General features: G+C 44.4%; 1 protein-coding gene across 1 annotated transcript; it reads right to left on the minus strand.

Moving 5' to 3' along the window:
• Window positions 1–208: 208 nt before the first annotated feature.
• Window positions 209–11491, minus strand: St8sia3 (ST8 alpha-N-acetyl-neuraminide alpha-2,8-sialyltransferase 3). The gene is made up of 4 exons (XM_057789077.1): window positions 10939–11491; window positions 9508–9630; window positions 6820–7377; window positions 209–5355 (listed from the first exon to the last, which is right to left on the minus strand). The coding sequence occupies exons 1-4, from the start codon at window positions 11115–11117 to the stop codon at window positions 5073–5075; spliced, it is 1143 nt and encodes a 380-aa protein (XP_057645060.1). The 5' UTR covers window positions 11118–11491; the 3' UTR covers window positions 209–5072.
• Window positions 11492–13591: the final 2100 nt, after the last annotated feature.

Genomic DNA, 13591 nt, shown 5'->3' on the forward strand with positions numbered 1-13591 from the left:
GACTTATCTCAGGATATAATGATTCAAAATGTGGATTGAGGAGCAAGAATTCTATCTCAAGGTGGTCCTCAATATGTACATTGTTGTTGATACATCATTGGGACCTGCCAGGTCCTAATCCTAGCACCCCGTTGTCATGCAACACTAGAGTCAGCTACTCAGCAGCAGACTCTTCTCTGATTCTGACAATAAGAGAAGAAGCTTCACCAAGGATTAAAACATCTATTCAGCCGCACATATCTTTAACAAATCTTCACGATAAAAATACATGTTCAGAAATATTACATAGCAAATAATAACATTCTACAACATTTTCCATTTGAAATGTTATATTTTTTTGTGGCAAAGCAGTCAGAGGGTGAGAGAGGCAGGATTAGCCATTTGGGTCCTTGGTATCAACTCATCAGTGGCCTTGATGAAATGATCCACAGATAAAGTGGCCTAGACAGACTGGCCAAGATGCCGTCTATCCTCAGCACCTGTGGTGTCCCATCAGAACTCTTCAAACACACATACACAGCCCCGACTTGGTAGTCAAAAGGTCAGTTATACACATCTGGGAAGTAATAGAAGCTAAGCAAATGTTTGCCTGAGGCATTCAAACAGTTATGAGAAAGAAGGACCCAGAACTATACAGAAAAGTTCTTGGAATGTCATTAGAAAGGAATGAAGAACCACCAAAGTTTTTCACTACGCTTTGTACAGTCTTAGTGAATTAAACCAATACAACAATTTGAAGTCTGTTGCTGCAATTACAGCGTGGAAAATATTTCTTGACTCCAGGGGCCCCTGCTGAAGTTATATACAAGGAAGAGTGCACAGTCACTTCCAGCCTTGGTCTTCTAAATCATGCATACACATTATTAAAACAAGACTTTATTAAAATGAATATGTTATCAGGTACATTTTCAGCTGTCAGCTCTATACCATCAATAACTGAACTGGGGTTTATCAGACAATGATATAGCAAGTGGCTTTTCTCTCATTTTAAGGGCGAGTGGGTGGTTTTCAGCAGCCTGCTATGTACTGGGCAATGGTGTCCTCTGCTGCTGCTGTGTACCTGGCCAGGTACGTTTAGTGATCTTTCACCTTCCTCCCTTACAGGCCTTATCCATTACATTTGTTCAAAGATACTAGACCCAAACCAATAAGGTAAAGATGTGAAATTATAACCTCTTCAATAATTATCTATGTACATTTTGGGGAAAATCGCTTAGTGTCTCTGCATCTCAAGTTTCAGATTTGCAAAGTCAAGAAGGGCTTGCGAAGCTCAGAGGCCCCTCCCTTTCTATTATTCCTGCGTCCATAGGGTCCTTGAGCGATTGCCTGAGTGTCTGGTGCCCTGCCTGAAGTTGGAAAGTATGTTCTTATATTCACTCAATTCCCTGAAATCTTGGTTTTGTCTGGGCACTCACATTCATCAGCGCTGATAGCCTTGGCACCTGGATACTGGGTAGTGAGTGGGGTCTCCTTTACACACCCTTGCGGTAGCCCATGGTCAAGTGTCTGATGTTCAGGTCAGAGACAGATGACCATATTCGGCATTGCTGGACACACAGTACTACTAAACACACTGCATTTTATAATGGTTAAAGTTACATAGCTCAAGAACACAGTCTGGGAACTCAGACCAATGATCGAGGATTTGTCTACTACGTGCAAGGTGCTGGATTTGATCCAGCTCCATATACTCATACACAACCCCCCAGTTTCTGGGTGTGGGAGGGAGTCATGAAAACCATCTTTTGACTCTGTCTTCCCAGAATCCACACAATACAAAGAACAAAGATGAGACCACAGGTCTAGCAATGAGCGGGCTGCCAAGGGCTTTTGGATTTCCCTTTCTCCTCTGTAACTTCGTCATTTTCGGACATCCTTGGGGGCTTTGTGGTGGCCTTGATTCCCATATTTGATGGTGTACTCTTTTCTAAGTAGCCAAAAAATGAGACTGTTTCTAACCAGAACCAACCAGGTGAGGCCGACAAAGGAGGACGGGGTATGACTGTGTAGCTGCACAGACAGGAAATCCAAGGGTCCCTCTGCTCTGTCCACTGCACTTGAGCCTACAAGCCTGGGGACAGTGGGAATGCTGACAAATGCTGACTACCTTTCTGTTAAGGGAGCCTTCCCATCATGACAGCGGCTACATGGGTTTACAGCGTGAAACAGTTTTGAAAAACAGAAAGATTTTGTAGGATCATCAAATGGCTACATTTCCAAACTATTGGAGCAGCAGGTCAAGGGTACAACTGACAGTAAAATAGCCAGAAAGGCCTTTACCATACAGGGAAAACGGCAATAAATATTTTGCCAACATTTTGTACCTAATGTTTTTTTTTTATTTTTTTTTTAAATAGAAGGGATCTGCATTGTAAAGGAATCTTTAGCATTGTAAATTTGAGGTTATGTTGGAATTTTTTCAGATGATTTATTATTGTTGTTGTTATATTATAAACAGAATGTGGGGATCATCTCAAGAAATCCTTCCTAGAGGCAGGGATGAACTGACCTCCAAACCCTCAGGTCCTGAAGAGCAGCCCATTTTCCTACTATTTTGTACTCCTGTTCAATGTACAGTGGAAGCAACAATAGAAGACAGGAAGGGTTTCTTAGTCTAAACTTAGGGAACAAGGCTGTGGTAAGATTTAAAAATCCCCCCCAAATTAAAAACAAACAAAACCCACAATGTTCTGATGAGATCGAATTTAAATAGGCTATCTTGAAATAGTGAACTGGCTTTGGGGATTTTCTGGTCTTTTGGTACTTCATCTTGCCCAGTGCAAAGAGTCGGAATTTATATTTAGTAAGACCTAATGGGCACATTGAGATTAAAGCTCTGGAGTCAGAAACGGGTCTGGATAATCTCAGCATTAATATCCCTGAGCTCCAACCAAATGAACTAAGAGCTCAGGAATAGCCAAGTCTTTCAATACTGATGACAATGAATGCAGTTCTGCCTGTTATCAGTCTCTCCGTGACCCAAACCTATCATGGCTGGAGAGTAGCTGCACGGTGTCCCATGCTTTTTAAAGAGAAAGGACACAGCCACGGTGTGGTTTAAAGTGACAAGACATAGTCATGGTATAGTTAAAGTCATAAAACACAGTCATGGTGTGGTTTTCATGCCCATAAAATTATCCTTGGATTTAAAAGTATTATTAAAATGGCTTATAATTTTAATTTCCTTATTATTCTGTGTATAGTTAACACTTCTTATTTCGAAATATTTGCCCTTATTTCCTTTCATCTATCTGAATGACTGACATTCACAGAGTGTAAGATGTGCCACCATTAGTATTGTGTTTGGATCTGAATGGTTTTCTTTCACTAGATTGTATCTGGGTCAGATTTAGCTTCTCCCAAAGAACAACCCAGCTTTGGGACCAGGTAGCATAAGGACTGTGTATCTCCTTATTGCCCTTCTTTGTAGGCACAGCTGTTTCTTCCCAGAGAGGGACAGTGCGCTGATGTCTGAACTATAGCAACAATTTTTCAAAAGGGTTCACAACACTGTTAGCAATCTAGATGAGATTTCTGGAAAAGAAGGAGCTGCCCCACTGGAGCAGATAAAAAATGGGCTCCACAGGCACTTGGAAAGAGGAGAGAAACTCTTATTAAAATTTAACATCAACTTGGCCAGACTTGGGGTTGAACTGGAAGAACAAAGTGCTGCTCAGAGTAAAAGCCTGGGATGGGAGAGATGCGATTTCCACAGATACAGCTGAGACACTGAGAACAATGGCCAACTGATCTCAAATTCCAAAGGTTATTTAGGACCAAGCCTTGCCACTGCATAATGGCTTTTCTTTTGGAGACGCTCAATGTATAGGCACACAGACTTGATTTCAGAGGAAACAGAGAATAGTATCTACAACTGTCTCAAAGAAAGCAAGCAGGTCTAGATGGCTGTTGGTGGGGATGTCACAGAAAGGATCTGACATGACTAATGCTAACATTAGCCACACAGAAAAGAAGCTCTAGCTTCTTTTCTCACACTGCTTTATAGAGTGCATAACTTGCAAATACGCTTCTTCTCTTTCCTTCACATTCCCCGGGTTTTTAAGTTAGCTCAATGCCTCTATGTTCTGAGAGAGTGCCCAGCTCAATGCCTGAGCCAAGATAGTGGAAGGCCCAGGCTAGAAAGCCCTTGTTGAACTTGCCACATCTGCACTCATGCCAGCAGATGCCGTGCCACACGCAGCATGGGCATGCAACAGAAAGAGAGGCACTGTAGCATATGCCACTCTACCACATAGACCACCCTGCCGCAGAATAACAGTGTGGACAAGAGAGGACTTGGTAAGAGGCATTTCTTAAAGAATTCATCATGAAGGAAGTCATCATAATTTGTTCAGTTTGACATGAACCACCTAAGTCGCCCAGAGACTTGCACACATCAAGTACAGATGCAAACATATACAAGCAAAGATAATCCAGAGCTATTCCTAACAAATTATTAAATTCAGTGGTAGTAGAGCAACAGGGACAGGGTGTGTGTGTGTGTGTGTGTGTGTGTGTGTATGCGTGTGTGTGTGTGTGTGTGTGTGTGTGTGAGAGAGAGAGAGAGAGAGAGAGAGAGAGAGAGAGAGAGAGAGAGAGACAACAACCTGCAAACCAGATTTTTGTTTTTGTTTTTGAAGTCTCCAATCCCCCTGGCAAAGGAGATCCCGCTGAAACTGGCCAGCATTCTCTGATTACGAGGACTATATCCAAGTAGGGCTGAGGAGACGGCAGCCATGGATGGGACGACAGGAGCTCATCCATATGGGAGTCAGTTTATTATTAAAATACAAATGTGGAACTTTTCAAGTCATTCGCTGTGCAGCATACTTCCCAATACAACCTCACCTTTACCAATCAAGTCTAACGCATGTGGCTTCAACGCACCCGTCCTAAGTCTTCTAAGACCGATCAAAGAGCAGAGGGAGAGGAGACGTCCTTCCGTGTGAGTGGCAGACAGACAAGCTTTGCCGGATTGTCTTTGGGGCTCTATTCTGGAGACTATTCAATTTGGTTTTTTTTGGGGGGGGGCACTTTTAAAACAGCCATTTGGCACTTTCCGTTTGGAGTTCTTAGGCACAGTGTGACAGGGTGAGCTTGGTGAGCCCCTCACCATGCATTCGGTATAGCAACTGAAACTCAGCAGGCAGCTGGTGAGATTCCTGCCACTTGGTGGTGAATTTGGTTCCTTTTTTGTCATAGTAATGGTACGGAAGATCCTCCCTTGTGTTGGGGTCAAATCCGAAAGGCCAGAATCCATACAAGTGGATCTCTTCACAGACTGCAGATGCGAGAGTGTACATGAGAATACCTGTGCTCAGTCGTTTGGGTGACAAGTGTTTGTTTTTCCAGTACCTGGCAATGATAAGTACATGTAGATTCAGTGGAGGTGCTGAAGGTTTCAGTCAGATAAGTTAATAGGCAGGGCTGGGAGCTAGATTTTTCTAGACTGTTTAGTTTTCATGGATAGAAACACTTTCCAGCCCCATTACCTTGACCTGTCCCCTTCTAGATGAGATTTGAAATGTCATGAAAATTGAATACAAATGGAACAGAAGGGAACAAAATGATGAAGTCAGAGGTTTGGGATAGGTTGGTAGGTGACCTGGGTTCTCCCATTTTCAGTAACGACTTTGGGCTGTATTCAGTCATTAAATATTGGAGTCAAGTTCTATTACCTCTTCATTCTTGGGAACGGTACCAGGGTATGTTACCCTTGTAATTATTCTCCACATGCACCCTCTCTCAGAGAAAGCCCCAGCTTGGGCTATAGATAGTACAATTGCCTTTCCTTGTGGAGACATTAATTTTCTAGACCACAAATTCTCTTTCAATGGAAGCTCAACTAAACATATCATAAATTTGGAAGATTTTAGGAAATAACAGGAAGGGACTATCTATTGGAGCATGCCCATCTAGATACCGGTTCTTCTAGAACCCACTTGAACTGGTAATAAGATCTGTACCTGATGTGTGCCTGGGTTCCTTACATAGGAGGGCATGGGAGTTGAGGCAATGCTCAGATGACTCAAAGAAAAAGCTCTACACTTGACCTTTCCTTTAAATGGCCCTGGATGGTTGTTTCATTCTGACTGCATATTGGAATGATCTGAGAAGTTGTTAAAAACACACCAAGTGCTTGTCCCTTGCCCCCCTCACCACACCGAGTGAGTGTCAAACACAGTCAAGGTAGTGATATTGTATTTTAAAACACCGATTTTTATAAACAGCCAGACTGAAAGTTGCTGGATTAGGTAAAAATGCTGAATCTTCATTCAGTCTCCTTGTCAAGCCATAAGGCACAGCACAGAAATCCTTAAATATGCAAACATTTCATCGCAAAAGCAGACTATGCCATTTATGATTTATTCCGGGGGTTCTCAGTTCTACAGGTCTACAAATACCTGAACATAAAAAATGATATTTAAAGTCAATGATCATTTTTTTCTTTTTAAATTGTTATTTTCTTTAAAAATTTCTTTGTATGATTTAGGCACTAGTGTTACTGGGATATACCTATTTGCACAAGGGTAGTTCTTGTTTTGTGGCAATTCTGTGACTGTGCACTAGGGAGGGGAAGGAAAAATAAAACGGGGTGAGTGACAAACAGTCTTTTCATTTGGCACTTGGTTACCATTAGGAATACGTGGAACTTCTTAACTAGAATAATTCACTCATTCATTAAAAAGATAAGAGTTTTCCTCAAGAACTAAACTAACCACAACATCTAGTGAATTTGATAGCTCCCATGCCCAGGAGATTACAATATTGATTTGCCATCTGGTGGGGTATGAGTTAAATGTAATAAAATATACACACCTGTTGACATGTTGCATTATGTTTCCAGGCCAAGCCAATTGGACCTTTAGCTGACCTCTGTGTTCAACGAAAAAGTCAACTAACGTTCTGGTTACAGTTGCAGAAGTGTGGAAGAAAAACGCAGGGATCCAAAGAATGGCCCCATCCAGCTTTTTTAAACTGAGGAAGAAGTTGTTACGATCCTGAATTGTTAAAAGATTGTTGTAATATTTTTCCAGGATGCTGGGGTTGAAGGTTGTGAGGTTGGTTTTCCTCCCAACGTCCTTTTGGAAAGCCTCCGTAGGGGCAAAATTGCATCGAAAAACAAAATCAGATTTATCTATTTCTTGTCCACACTGACTGCCTGTCAAGATTCCACTGTTGCCCACCACAGCACAAATATTATAACGCTTATTCATAATGGGCGACACATCTGGCAGCAGTGAACGGAAGTTATTGCTAATAGAGAAAACATATTTATGGCTGGAATAATCATAATGCATCAATTGGCCAATCCGAACACTATTCTTGGTCAAAGAAAAATTTTTTATTACATCGACATGCTGAAGAATTTCTTGCCTAAAATAAAAAGAGATTCATTAAATGCATTCCATTCAAAAGAACCAAGTTTCTTTCTTATGCTTCTACTTAAGTCAGACAAGAATCTTAAGCACATTCAATTCAAGTATGAACATACATTCATATTTGTGGACTCCAAAGGGCGGACTGTTTTTTATAATGTAAAGGTATGACAATATATCTGTCAAGTTCTGAATGTAATCTTTGGATGTTAGTAAATTCAATGCGCAGTTTGGCCATTATTTCTTGGTATTCCAGTCTACTCAAAGAGTGTATTTGATTAAGAGGAGGCAGATGCCAAACTGTGTTAGAAAACACAGGGAGACAATTTACACAGGCCCCAAAGAGCTCACATTAATGCACAAACATTGGTGACTTCGGGCTTGTAACTTGTTTGCTATTGGAGTGTAGTGCTCAGGAATATAAAATACTACAGGTGTCCAAATACAGACTAAGTAGATAGGGTCGGTACATTATTAAAATATGAGAATGGGAAGAGCAGTGGGTATGGCCAAATACTTATTAGAAATGAGATGATAATCTCACTAAGGCCTGCTGAATGATGAAGCATGGATCTATTTTTCTGCTTGATTATATGGAATTGCAACATAGTAGGATACAGGTAATCAAAAAAAAATTTTTTTTTTTTTAAAAAAAAAACCCAAGAGAAAAGTGATACTTAGAATTGACTTCAGCTGGATTTGACATGGAGCTCCCTGTATAATCGTTACCTCTTAAGTCTCAGGTACTTAAAATAGTCCAGAGACAGGTAACATGCCACTGGGCTTCATATTCTCCAGGGACAAGAAGACAGAGTGCAACTCTAGTGTCTTCTGTTGAAACCCAGCAGGGGGACAAGAAATCTTATCAGATTCTAGGACAAGGCAGACTAGCACAGCCGCTTCAGATTTCCTTAACAGCACAGTTCTTAAAGCGGTTTAAAGGCAATTTCAGATGATAGCGCTGAAATTAACTGTAGGTTTCCTAAGAAATGGCTTGAAAAGCAGGAAGCTTTGAGAAGGTAGCGTTCTTTTGATTGATAGCTAGGAATACTGGGCCCAGTGTCGAAAAACACTGTCATCGAGTTAGAGATGCGTTTGGTGTGGACTGACGTAAGGTGTTCTTCCATGAAAACTATCTGGACTGTCTGCAAAATTAAATTTAGATGAAAATTCCAAAGGCCAGAGCTGAAAAGCCCTTCCATGGTTTACAATTAATGGCTACAAACTAGTTTATAAGTGAGCATAAGTACTTAGACAGCTGTAATCATAATCCTATGATTATAATAATTTTTCAAAAGCATCCCAACATTTGTTTCCTGAAACTGTGCGTTTCTTCTGATTCTGCTAGTAGATTATAATTTTTCAAAAAGTACAGTGACAATAAATAGCTGAGCAAAACCACAGCTCCTTGGCCGGTTTGTGAAGCGCGTCTTCACAGTGCTAATGAATACACTAGATAGCTCACATTGCATGGAGTGGCATAGCAATCCCACCACGGGGGGGTGGGAGGCTGTGGTTCTAAGACCAGGACCACTGAGATTTCATTAATCTCCTTCTCCCACCCACCCCCCAAAAAAACAAAACCAAGCTATAAAGACAAAACTTCTTGTGGGAAAAAGTCTACTACAACCACTAAAGCTGGGAAGGCCTTACTGAAAACAAACAGGCAAAACTCAAACAAAATCACGCTTCCACACATATATTTAGGCCGGCATCTCCACTAGGGATGCCATAAGGCTGCATTATATTTTCTGTTTCAATAAGATTGTATAATTAAGTAGGGGATCCTCTGTTTGCAATGAACCTTTTTTTATTTTTAAAAATAGACAACTTTGGTGCATCCAGACTTTAAATCATGGTGCTCAGTCGAGAGCAAATTCGGAAGGATGCTGACCATCCTGAGCCTTCCTGAGGGCACTGCAAACATTTGGGAGGATGGCTACTCATCACCTCCTCTTGCATTTAGGAGAGGATAAAGCCCGTATAGGTGCAGGTGGGTGAAGTGAGGTGTACCTTGCTTTTGTTTACTTTTTGGTGGTTTTGGCTTTGTTTTCGTGCTGTTTGTCTTATTGAGTTTCAAAATTAAAAGCAACAACAAAATTAAAACCAACCTCTCTCCCTATCCTACCTTTGATGTAAAAACGCTGTCCGATTAAATGTCCATTTAGAAGGTTTCTCTTGGAGTTCATGGGTGAGAGAATTCGTAATGGGCACAAATGACGGGTCTAGAAACTTCAGCGCAAACTGTGACCTAAAGAGGAGCATGAGTTCAGAGAGACGCTGGCCTCAGCAAGGGGAACCCAGAGAGCAGTGACAACTCCAGCCACAACCGGAGGGGGCAGCTGGCACAGGGGCAGGCCCACCGCACAGTCCCTCTCCTTTGGCACATTCTCTGCTTTTACACACACCCGGAAGAAAGGAAGAAAAGGGGAAACTCTTCCTCATTGTCCAGCCCTCCGGGTGTAAGAGAGACCATAAAAAAGATGGCGGTCGTGTACCAGGGTCGGAGCCCGGTACACGGCTGCTGTCCGCGGCGCGGGTGGGGACTTTGAGTCAGCACCGCGGACAGCAGCCTTCGCCGGTCGGACCCGGCTACCCCGGCCAGTCCCTGTGAATTGATTTTTGGAGAAAGGGCAGAAGAAATTCGAGACACGGGCAAAGTGGGTGGGGGTGGGGGTTCCAGCCTTAACCTTTTCCTTCCCGAGCCCAAGTCTGATTACACCCTCAGCCCTTAGCTGGAGACCCCAAGAGGCTGCCTGCAGCCAGGCTCTTCTGTCCAGGCCTGGCTTCTTCAGTTTTCACATCCCCGGCCCAGCTTGGCTCCCTGGGTACAGCTTGTGGTTACCACCCGCCCATCAGGAAGCGGTGTGGGGAGAGCTCCTTGTGGGCACAGGTAGGGGTGGGGCTCTGTGCCCGAGCTGCGCCCCGCGGTGACTTCGACCGGGCGAGGGTGGGCGGCCCTCAGCAGAAGGCTTGCTTCCCGCAGGGGCCGAAGAATTGCAGAAATCCAGGAAAGGAGGAGGCGGGTGGCAGCGGGGGAAGGGTCGAGGAAAAAGCCCTAGGGGCTTCAAGAGAATAAACCTGCGCATCATTAGATGAGAAAGGGGAGGAGGGGAGGGGTGTGAGAGCAGTTGGCGCCTGCGCCATTAAATCGCCCCAGCCAGGCCTTCGGAGCCCGCCGCTAGCGCACAGCCAGGGCGCCCACCTCCTGCCTTGCCCATCTCAGGGTTCAACAACCCCTCCCGCTGTTCAAAAATCCTCTCTCTCTCTCTCTCTCTCTCTCTCTCTCTCTCTCTCTCTCCCACAAACACTTCAGTTTTAAAATGGGGGGAGGGGACGCAGAGGAAGAATAGGAGAAATTCAATCACATCGATTAAGACAAAGGCTTTTAGGGGGCTTTGGGTTAAAAAAATAAAGTAGAGAAGGAAAGGAGAAGCAGGAAAAAGAGTGAAAGGACCACGCTGTTACCGAGAAGTCCAAACACCCTTCTCTGACTGTCCCCCAAACACACCACCGACCCGAGATACCCCAGGGCGCTCAAACAGAGGCCCACACTCACCGGAATCCCGCGTGGAACATGTACATTCGGGGCGCCCCCGGGCTGGCGTACTTGGGAGTGGTGAAGATGTTCTCCTTTTTCAGGGACACGTAGCTGATAAGCGATAAGATCAGCAGGGCTACGCTGAGCATGACCAGCCCTAGCACACTGGCGACTCGGGCCATTTTGCAGTTTCTCATCCCGGGCTAGTCTGGGTTCAGGGAAACCGGGGCAATCGGTCCATTGAGCAGCCAGCAGCCTGCTGGCGTGTGAGTGTGTGTGTGTGTGCGTGCGTGTGTGCTCGCGGGCGCGTGTGAGTGTGTGTGGCGGGGGAGGGGGGACCCAGGCAGTTGAGTCGCGGAGGGCAGGGGGTGGGGAACCACCTGGAGCCCCGGGAGAAGCGGGAGCCGCCCCCCCACCCCACCCCGGGGTCAGGGGCGAGCCTGGCCCGGAACTGAGCAGGAAGATGGAGGGTCTGCGAGGCGGCGGGGCGATGGAGCACGCAGAGCAGTGCGTCTCCAGCTGCCGACTTCAGGCTCCCCCGCGCGTTTCCAGCGAGGTTGCCATCTCCGCTGCCGCCTGCAAGATAAATGTGATTGGAATAGTGTTACAGTTCGATCTGAGCACAGGATTTAATTAATGAACTCTAATCTCCTAAATAACCAGGGGGAGGGGTGCGGGGGAGGGAGGGCAGAAGGGGAAGGGGGAGGTGGAGAAAGGAGCCTACGAGGCTGGAACCCATGCCAATGGCCTCCAGGACCCCTCCCCCCCTCGCTAAGTTGAGTAGGTGGCTGTCAGGAGACTGATACCCAAACTTAGTTTAATGAACCATTCATGACTTTATAAAATACATCACGAAATAGGACGATAAATAACCTGATGCACTACTGTGGAGGATAAACACCAGCTGGGCACCTCTCGGAGATGCAATGAGGATTTTTTTTTTTAAGGAAGGCAAACGCTTAAAGGCTTTCTCATCTCCATCAGGCAGCACCCCGAATCCCACAGGCAGCACCTGCTGCAGCATCCCTGCAAGGAAGATCTAAATAGTAGCTGAGTAGCATGCTTTGAGGGACATTAAAAACACTCTAGAATGTCTCATTGTGCTCCTTACTCTTCACCTTCCCATAAAGGATGGGCACTGCCTAACGACGTTATACAGTGACGCCTAAGTGTGGAAGGCTTGACTCTGAGTCCTTCATGCTCCTGTCAGTGTTTGATCTATGTACCCCAGCATCAAGCTCGGAACAGTTAGGCTGCAATGACTCTCTATTGCTCAATCTTGGGACTTAACCTAGGCTAGCTGTCTGGCTGGGATAGGTCGCCTAAGGTGCCCAGAAGTCAGGGTCATTATTAATGTACAAAATGGCTTTTGCAGAATCTCAAGATCCAGGTAAGAGAGGCTTGACTGGAAGGTGGTAGGAAAATTCATTTTGTTTTGCTTGACCGTATGGTTTCTTCACATAATGTCTATCTTAATATCCACGAGAAATACAAGCTACTCACTTTCAGTTGCACTCAGTGGATGCTCTCTTACTTCTTCATCTTTGCTCTTTGCAGTTAGATTATGGTCTCTTCCACTTCGGCTTTACCTGTGGCTCGGTCAGCCCTGTATTGGTCAATAAGCACTATTGAAAGACAGTCAAGGTGAGAAGTGGGCCTTTGAGAGCTATGATGGTTTGAAAGAAAATGGCCCCCAAAAGTAGTGGCACTATTAGGAGGTGTGGCCTTGTTGGAGTAGGTGTGGTCTCGTTGGAGGAAGTGTGTCACTGTGGAGGCAGGCTTTGAGACCTCATATATGCTCAAGCCATGCCCAGTGTCTCAGACCACTTCCCCTTGTGTGAGGAGCTGGATGTAAGAACCCTCAGCTCCTTCTCCAGCACTAAGTCTGCCTGCATGTTGCCTTGCTTCTTGCCATGATAATAATGGACTAGACCTCTGAAATGTAAGCAAGCCCCAATTAAATGTCTTTTCTTTATAAGAGTGGCCATAGCCACGGCTGTGGTGTCTCTTCACAGCAATAGAAATCCTAACTAAGACCAGAACCTTTTCTATAAAGCAAGTAGAGATTCCTCCAAGAGATTTCTGGGCTTTGGCCTTTATGAAGGTGGGATCATTTAATGGCATGCACTTCCTTAGAAACTATAAAGTCACCAAAAGGGAGGCCTCTTGGTCTGTGAGCTCCTGCAGAGCAAGTACTGTCTCATTTTGAGGAAATGTTACTGAAAATCAGGCACGCTCTCTTATCAAGTACATGTCTGGCTGCAGTCAGTGACACACAGGATACTTCTGTTGTCAATGACAAAGGTGACCACATAGTACCCACTGAAGAGCTTTATACCAAAATATGAGGATGTGGGTCAAGAAGACAAAGATAATCTTATCCAAGGGCAGTCTTCTGTTATTTAATATTTAGAGGCTCAGGAGATGGCTAGATTGGTAAAGTGCCTGTCCCAAAAACTAAAATGGCAAAATGATATGGGATGACACCTGATGTCCACCTCTGGAATTTATACACATGAACAATACATGTCTGAGAGTTCACATGTACATGTGTTTATACCCACATAGACACATGTTTACACAACATAATTTTAAGAAAGTGTTGTGTACATGTTACTTTTGTGTGGTTGTGAATGGGATGCCTATCAGAAACCACTGGAGGAGGGAAAGG

This window comes from Chionomys nivalis, chromosome 14 (assembly GCF_950005125.1).
Source record: "Chionomys nivalis chromosome 14, mChiNiv1.1, whole genome shotgun sequence".
Taxonomy (NCBI): Eukaryota; Metazoa; Chordata; class Mammalia; order Rodentia; family Cricetidae; genus Chionomys; species Chionomys nivalis.

What these genes read in the sequence shown, in the direction of transcription:
- St8sia3 (XM_057789077.1), bottom strand. Translation starts at nt 11,117, where the DNA reads ATGAGAAACTGCAAAATGGCCCGAGTCGCCAGTGTGCTAGGGCTGGTC. An exon ending in ATGTTCCACGCGGGATTCCG is followed by an intron (nt 9,631 to 10,938) that starts GTGAGTGTGGGC and finishes GCTCCTCTTTAG; the next exon opens with GTCACAGTTTGCGCTGAAGT. An exon ending in ACAGCGTTTTTACATCAAAG is followed by an intron (nt 7,378 to 9,507) that starts GTAGGATAGGGA and finishes TTTTTATTTTAG; the next exon opens with GCAAGAAATTCTTCAGCATG.